This window comes from Cnephaeus nilssonii (assembly GCF_951640355.1).
Source record: "Cnephaeus nilssonii genome assembly, chromosome: 16".
In the NCBI taxonomy this organism is placed as follows: Eukaryota; Metazoa; Chordata; class Mammalia; order Chiroptera; family Vespertilionidae; genus Cnephaeus; species Cnephaeus nilssonii.
Genome location: NC_137087.1, coordinates 20,672,346 through 20,681,032, shown reverse-complemented (window position 1 = coordinate 20,681,032; position 8,687 = coordinate 20,672,346). Strand labels below are relative to the sequence as shown.

Below are 8,687 nucleotides of genomic sequence, written 5' to 3'. Positions count from 1 at the left end.
GTAGTCTTGGCACAGGGTTTTTGTAAAGCTCCCCGAACAATGTGAATGTACATCTAGTTCAAGCACCTCCGATCTTCCAGTACTTCCATCCGGGGCGTTGCCCCCCTGCTCCCGTGCACGAGGTGAGCTGTCAGGAGCGGGGCTGAATGCCTACCTGGCCTAGGAGGTCCTGCCTCACTACCATGCGCTGTCCCCTCCACCCCGAGAAAGTTTCCTTCCAACCAGTATGTGGCTTGTGGCTTTCTAGCTCCCTATGTCTATGTGCAAACCGATTCTCTCCTTATGCAAAGCACTGTCCTGAGAGGCTGGGGTTCTGAAGCAAGACTGCTTGGGTTGGCATGACCTTGTGCCACGCCCAGGTGCCATGACCTTGGCCAAGTCACTGAACTTCCCCGTGCCTCAGTTTCCTCACCTGGGGAGAGTAACAGTATCTGCCTCATAAAGTTACGGGGAGGTTTAAACAAGAGCACAGTTCAATGCTCACTGAGTATCAGCGGGTGTGACTGACCATGCCACAAGCCCCATGAGAACGGGAGGACACTTTGTCCATCTCTGTCTCCAGCACAGTGCCTGGCACAGAGCAAGCTGCGCAATAAAAAAATGGCAGCTGGTGAATGAAGGAACATTTCCCCAAAGCCTAAATCCATGTCCAGACCCGAGTCTGTGTTCCTAAGTGCCTTATACCCTGTATAGGTCCTTGCATGGCTGAGCTCTGAGATTCCGAGCATGGGGGCTGTTCTCCAGCACTCTGGACAGAGACAGGACAGGCAGCATTGGACTGGGGGACGGCAGAGAGGATGTTCCAAACGTTTCCTAGTGGCCCCTGCGTACTAATGGCGAAGAGTGCACTGTGGGGACCAGGGAGGGAGAGCCAGGGACTCAGGGAGGAGTAAATGTATAGAAGTCCCGAGCTGACGGGTCTTAGGGGCAGCCTCGGATGGCAGAGAGCTGCCAGGGGGACAGCTTGTGGCCCAAAGGTGGCCCAGCTAGTGCAGGCCTCTCCGTGGGGAATGCTGAGGCCTTCTACCTGTCAGGTGACAGCAAGTGCCCCACCCGGCCCCTGGCAGGCGGCAAGGCCTCATGATGGCTCCCTTTGCGGGTTCAGTGCCCTGTGCTCAGCCATCTCAGGCCAGAAAGCCCAGCGCTGCCCTCCAGTCTCTGAAAACATGACTCCACAGCCCCACACCTGGTGCCCCTTGAGCCCAAGAGCTTCACTCAGGAAAGGGAGTTGGAGGAAGGCGGTGCTGACGGGGGTAGCGGGGAGAGGCGGTGTCCACTCACCCACAATCTCGTTCTCCTCCAGATTGATGGTCTCCAGCGCTGGCAGGGTGGTGAGCTGCTCAGGGAAGTCGTGGAACTGGTTCCGAGACAGGTCGATGGCCTTGAGGTGCTGCAGGGCACTGACCTCGTTGGGGAGGCGGTGCAGGAAGTTCCCTTCCAGGCGGAGCTCTGCCATGTTGGGGAGGAAGAGAACGGAGGGTGAGAAGGAAAGCAGCCTAGAGCCGCTGCCAGCTGCCCAGGCCAGGAAGGCAGCAAGGACGCTCCAGGCCAAAAGGGTACTAATGGTGTCCATTCCATGTTTGTTTATGCAAGAGGAGGGGTAACTCCCACCGCTGGGCGGGGGTCACTTCCAGCTGGGCTCCCTGCTTTTGGCTTTGGAATGGAAGGCTCTCCCAACATTCCAAAGCCTAGAGGGTGGTCAGGACGCACTGGCTCCTCCCTCAGACCAGGCCTCCACTCCAGGCCTGGATGGGATAGGACAGGATGGGCAGCCCGGGGCTCCTCACTCCCGCAGCTGACCAGACGAGCATGGAGGGCTCCCGCTCCTAGAGCAGCTACTCCAAAAGCTGCCCAGCAACCCGCAGGGACCAGGGTGAGGAGGTGAGCGGGGCTGGTGGGAGTCCCCCTGCTGGGACCTGCCCAAGGCTGGCTGGGGTGGTGGAGGCTGAAGCTGAAGCGCTGTGTTCTACAGAGAAGCTGGGTGTCCACAGGGACCGGGGCAAAGAGCAGGGGTGAGAGGCAGAAACCCAGGGCCACGGCGGGAGGTAAGGGCCTAAATGTGCTGCACCTGGGCCCCCACTGCCCGAGTTCACACCCAACTGTGCCACCTACAACCTGTTCACTCCGTTATCTAACCGCATTAGGTCTGTTTCCTCACCTGCAGAAAGGGACTAGCAGTACCTGTCTCATCGGGTTGCTGGAGGGCCACATCTGTTAACACGGGAAAAGCACTTGGCTCGATGCCCAGCACAGGGTACGCATTCATACGTGCTATTGTTATCAACACAGCATAGGGCTGCTGTGAAGACTGTGTGTCTGCAAAGTGCTTGGCACAATGTCTGGCACACAGTAGGTGCTCAGTAAACACCAGGGAGGAACCTAAGGAAGCAGAGGAAGCCAGTGGACAGCAGGAGAATGGGGGAGACAGACCAGCAGAACCGCCATGAGAGCACCCACAAGGGCCTGGGGTTCTGCTGGTTTCCCAGGCTCCGTCCCCAAGTGACCTTACGGAGTCTCTCCTTTGATAACTGACAGGTGAGCCTTCCCACCTTGTCTGGCAAAAAGGAACTGAAGCTCTGAAATGCCAACTGACCTGAAGAACGACCTCAGCTCTTCTCCCCGAGGCTGGCTTCATGGGCCCGTGACCAGCACAGTCACACAGGGCCCCAGGCTCACAAGCGCCCGGCACTTTGGCGGAAAGTTCTGTGCTGCCGCCGTGCAAGTCTGTGGCGAGAGGCTGTTCCAAGGCGTGACCACTCCCTGCAGGCCGGACCCGGGCCAGAACAGCAGTTGCTTTCTGAAATCCTCCCCCCCCCCCCCCCCCCCGAGGACTGTCTCATCATAACTGATGTTCACTCTGACGTAAATCAGCATCGGCCCCTTGCCTCCTGTTATGTGCTGGTTCCTGGAACAGGTTGTTGTCCTGACCTGGTCCAGCCCGTGCAGCAATTCCCCGTACCTGGCAGCATTCATGAATAGTACCTGTGACTGTTCCCCTGCTTTACTCCCCAGAATTCTGTGGGATCCATTCAGTCTTGCAGCCGCCTAAGACATGCCTCGTAGATAAGTTTCCCTTAATAAACTCTGTTAATTACCAGACTGGAGTGGCCAGCCTCCTTCTTTGGTCTTTCCCTGCCTTCCGCTTACGAAGGTAGATTTCCAGTCTCGGGGCTTTTCCCTGGGTCTGCGTGGACTAACAAAGTCTTAATAATTTTATCCTTGAATCTGTGTTTTATAAGTAGAGCGAGGTCATGGAGTATCAGCTCATACACCAGGTCCTGACTCCCACCAGCTCCCCAGGATGGGTTCTTGGCAGCCAGCTCTCTTGCCCCCAGGCCCTAAGGACATGCTGGGCTCCTCCTCTTCACCCCTATCCTGCAACTGTTGCAGCCCTCTATCCCTGGAAGGGGCCAGGGCACAGGGAGGGTCAGTCGGCATACGTGCCCACGGTGTCTTGGGGTAGAGCACGGTGGCAGCTGTCCCCCTGGTACTCCTTGCCCCGGGGCGGGCAGCACCAAAGTGTCCGCGAGGCGGCAGCTGGAGGCCGAGTCTTGGCAGGAGGAAACCTCTCGCTCACCCTGGCCTCAGGTACTGAGCATATCCTGAGGCAGGGGTTTCAAGATCCCTGGGATACCTGGCTGGACCTCCCCAGGTCCTACCCCTGGCCAGGGTGAAGTGGGGTGGTTTTGCATGTGGTGTGAACTGCCAGGCCCGAGGGTACATGCACGTGTGCCTTCATTGTGGGGAGCCCGGGGTACCGTAGGCACTTGTGAGCGTCCACACTTCCTGTCTTCCTCCTCCCATCCTTCCTGAGTCTGGCTGGAGTTTCCTTCTGGCCACTTGAGGACCCTCTGGAAACAAGCCACGAAATCCGAACGGCTTAATTGATCCCATACGAGTCAAATGCTCTGACATTTGCATTTAAAACTGGCATTGTACAATATAAAGAACAGTAAAATTCACACTAATGATTTAAAGTTTCAATATTTTCCTGACTTGGAAGGGCATTAAATAGCACGTGAAAATCACCATGACACACTAAGAGAGCGGCCACAGAGGGAAAAAAAAAGGCTTTTCAGGTTCCTTTAACTACTTTCTCCTACTTGTGAACAGGGTCCTACATTTTCATTTTGCTCTGGGCCAACCAGTTATGTAGTCAGCCCACTTGTCCCTCTGCATCCTCCACGATGCAGCCGGGGCTGTGGGAGATAAAGGGCTCTGAGGTCCCAACAGCCAGTTCCAGGGTTCCCCAGTTCGAACAGAGCCCTGCCTGAGGGCCCTCCGGACCATCCACCCGAGGGTCAGCCCACTGCAGGCACCCTGCTCCGCCATGCTGCATTTCATCTGATGGGGGCTATATCTGATTCATCTTTGTTCCCTACACTCAGCAAATACGTGATAAGTGATGACAAGAGGAAAACAGACAATGCAGGGGACCTGCCTGCCTCTCATTCTCATTTCAAGGACATCCTGAACACAAGGCTCATCTGCAGAGCCACACAAACTCAGAACCCCTCCAGCAGCCAGGTCCTTAGATAGCCACGCCTTAGCCCAGAAAACATCCCTGTCCAGGTCACCGTTCCAAGGTCAGTGTTGGAAGGGATGCTGGAGAACACCGAGTCCAGTGCTTCCCGAACTTGCCTTTGCCAGACGGCGTTTCCTCAAACACTCTGAGCATGCTGCTGCCTTGGGGTCTTGGCCCCTGTAGTTCCCTCTTTCTAGAATGCTCTCCTACGTCACTTCATTTGTGTCTTTGCTTAAATGTCACCCTATCTAACGTAGGATCTTCTCCCATCTTTTCTGTCCCCTTCCCCTGCAGTGTTTACTTGCACAGAGTCCATCATTAACTCAATCAGAGCGGAGAGAGAGGGGGAAAGTGGTAGAAATGAGGCTGGAACCAAGTTAGGCAGGGCCTCAGCGACCTTGGGAAGATCATGGATTTATCTCAGGGAGAAAAGCCATTTTGAGGATGTGTGTGCATGACCTTGTCTAAGAATTTATGTTGATCTTATATCCTAGGAACTTGCTGAGTTAGGAGGGTTGTTTTGTTTGTTTTGTAGATTCCTTGGGGTTTTCTATGTAGACAATTATATCACAAATAGAGTTTTATTTCATTTCCCATCTATATGCCTTAATTGTTTTTCTTATCTTATTGCAGTGGTTAGAACTTTCAAAATGAGGACAGACATCTTTGCCTGTCCCCAATTTCACAGGTAAAGCATTTCATCATCAAGTCTGATGTGAGCTGTGGGATTTTTATAGATGTTCTTTACCAAATTGAGGTACTTCTCCTGTGTTCCTAGTTTGTCAAGAGTTGTTTTTGTTTTTTTAATCATAAATGGGTGTTTGAGTTTGTCAAATGCTTTTTCTCTATCAATATATATGATAGGTAACTGGCTGATTTTCAAATGTTGAGCCAGCCTTGCACATCTGAAAAAATGGATAATTACCACTTGGTCATGGCATATAATTTGTTTCATACACTGCTGGGTTTGATTGTTAATATTTTACTGAGAATTTTTGTGTCTTAATGTGAGATAGTGGTCTGCAGTTTTCTTTTTATTTTATTTTTGTCTTGTTCATATCTGGATTTGAAATAAAAGCAATACTGGCTGTGTAGCATGGGTTGGAAAGTGTGTCCTCTATTTTATGGAAGAGACTATGTCAAACTGATGTTAATTCTTGTTTAAGTTTGCTAGACTTCTCCAGTAAAATCATCTGCGCCTAGAGATTTCTCTTTTTAGGGTCATTGTAGTTATGAATTCAATTTATTTGATGGTTATAGGGCTATTCAGATTGGATATTTCATCTTGCTTGAGTTTTGGTAGTTTGTGGTTTTTAAGGAACTGGTCCATTTCTTTTAAGTTGTCAAAAACTTATGAGTGCAGACTTGTTCATGATAAACCTGGTAGGTTTTGAGGAGAAAGCAAACCATGGAACTGCTTGCAGGCCCCCTCACCAGGGAAAGGCAAAAAAGGTAGGTTCCTTGGGAGAGATGCCCCCATCGCTGTCAAAGTCCCAGTCTTAACTAACTCCTGGGACTTTATGTCACCTCAACCTAGGTACCTGAGGTTTTCTCTGTTGTTCCCATTTCAGAGAAAGAACAAAAATGTGGCCAATAGCCCAGCCACCTGATGGGCTGATGTGCTGAGCTGCCAACTAAGCACGGTTACAGCCACATCTAGCTTTGCTTCTCACCCCTGGGGGCACAACACATTCTTTTTCATTGTTGGGGTCACAACAATGACCAGGGTCTTGCTACCTTCTCTCTTGGAGAGAGGGCTGAGGTGCTCTGGTCCCAGGGGGTAGCATGAGGGGCCTCCAGATGTTTCTTCCTGCTCTCTTACACCCAGGTTCAGAGCCAAACAGCCTGGGCTTCCAGATCGACAGGGTCTCTGGGAGAAGACCCTACTCCATCCTCTCCCAACACCGCCCCCAACTTGAGAGCAGCCCCTCACGATAGTCCCTTATTTACTATCTCTTTAAACTGTGGTTTCGGGTGTGTTAAATGGACCTCCCCTTCCCCAAGTTCTTCATATTACTTCCGCATCCTCCTTATCTTGAACAACTGCCAAGGCTGACTCGGAAGCCTTAGACTGACCCCAGAGGAGAAAGGAGGCCTACTGACTCCTTAAGGAACTGATGAGGCTGGCCGGCCGTAACTATGGAGCCAGGCAGCAAGGGGATGCGCCAACTCCAAAAATACCTATCCACCGAGGATCAGTCAGGGCCTTGGGTGCCACACCCACATCGATAAGCAATCGTGTTGCTGCCTGCAAGGGCCCCGGTGCAGGGCAGGGTCAGCCAGTGAGCTGTGGCAAAAAGTGTCCTTCAAACGGCTCATGCTCCGCACAAAGTCAGCTGCTGCCCACGGGGGACACAGGGGCAAGGAGACAGGAGGGGAGTTTCCAAAAGCCACACCCTCTCCTCAGGTGGACAGAGGGAAGGGGTGAGAAAACTGTTCTAACTGGGCCTGCAACAAACTAAAATGCCGTGCTGACCATTCTGCCCCCATGAAAAGAGTAAGGCAGTTGTCACTGTCCCAACACGGACCAATTTCTAAAATGTACTGCTAAGTAAGAAAGGCAAGTAATGACCTGGCTGGTTTGGCTCAGGGGCTAGAGCATTGGCCCTCGGACTGAAGGGTCCTGGGTTTGATTCTGCTCAAGGGCACGTACCTTGGTTGCAGGCTCAATCCCCGGTCCGGGTTGGGGGCGCGTGCGGAAGGCAACCAATCGATATGTCTCACTCACCTTGATGTTTCTCTCTCTCTCTGTCTCTCCCCCTCCCTTCCACTCTCTCTAAAAATCAATGGGAAAATATCCTCAGGTGAGGATTAACAAACAAACAAAAAAGGCAAGTTGCAAAGCAGTGCATATTCTCTAATCCTATTAGTAGGTCCTAACCCCTTCTTTTTCACTGTGACCTCGGGCAAGTTACTTATACGCTCTCTGCCTCAGTTTCCTCATCTGTAAAAGGAGACATTGTCAGCAGAGCTGTGTGCCTCTTGGAAGGTCTAGCGAAGAATCTGTTCCTTGACATCTCCAGCCTCTGGAGGTTTGGTACCACATCATCCAGTCTCTGTTGCAGCTGTGACATCAACTTCTCTGACTCTGGCCCTCCTGCCTCCTTCTAAGGACCCTGTGATGACACTGGACCCACTCACTCAACCCAGGGTATCACCTGGTCTCAAGGTCCTTAACTTAATCACATCTGCAAAGTCTGCTTACCATGAAAAGTAACATAATCACATGTTCCAAGAACTGGGATGTGGATATCTTTGGGAGGGTCATTATTCTGTTGACCACATGGTAGGAAGTCATTCATTCACCTGCTCAGTGGGTAATGCCCACGACTCTGTGCCACGTACTGCGCTGGACAGCGCTGGGGATGCAGCTACCCTCTGTGCATGAGTTAACGTGTTCAATCTTCCCAAGGGCTCTAGGGGTAAAGACTATTTCCAGTATTATTCCATTGTCCCAAGGGGGAAACTGAGGCACAGAGCAGTTAAATACCCTGCCTGTGATTACCGAGCTAATAAGTTATAGAGAGCATCAGTCAGGGCCCCCACTGGAAAGAGCTGGCACACTCAAATTAACTCAAGGAGAGTTTATTTGCAACAAAAAGTATTTCCAAAGCTGTGAGAGGCTGTAGTGGAATTTCAAGGGATCATGCAGTAACCCAGGGTTACGAGCAGGGAGCTGTCACCACCCGGAAAGAGAGAGTCATGTTGAAGCTGCCTTGAGAAAAGTGACCTCCGGACAAGCTAGCCCGAGGTGGACCTCACAGGGAGGTGGCCAGGAGAATAAATGCACTGACCTTTCTATCCACTCTCCCTCTGCTCTCCTGCTGGGGCTCCCCAAAGGCTGCGCCTAACTGCAGCCGAGGGTCCGAGAGCCAAGGTCAGCACGGAGCACGGATCTACAGGGAAGTGGAAGACGTCACACTCCAGAACTGGACTCGAACTCGGTGTCTGTGCTTTCCACACCCAATGACCCAGCCTCTCATCTGGTGGGTCCTGGTTCAGCCTGACCACAGACAAGGCTGCTCTTCACCTGGCGGGCCCCGGGCTCAGGGTCAGGTCGTGCTCGATGACTTCATGGTGTACACCATGCTCTCTTAAAACGCTCTTGCCCGCCGGCCTTGGTAGTCCTATCTCTGGGATTCTATCCAAAGTATGCTGAAGG

The 8,687-nt window shown here is 52.3% G+C and overlaps 1 protein-coding gene across 4 annotated transcripts in view; it reads right to left on the bottom strand.

The window, feature by feature from the left end:
- The window catches only part of LRRC20 (leucine rich repeat containing 20), a 53,742-nt gene that overhangs the window by 3,950 nt on the left and 41,105 nt on the right, over positions 1 to 8,687 (bottom strand). For all 4 annotated transcript variants that reach the window (XM_079793376.1, XM_079793378.1, XM_079793375.1 and 1 more), the window contains one exon: positions 1,282 to 1,449. In XM_079793376.1, the coding sequence (XP_079649502.1) occupies positions 1,282 to 1,449 (168 nt within the window). The remainder of the gene's footprint in view (positions 1 to 1,281; positions 1,450 to 8,687) is intronic.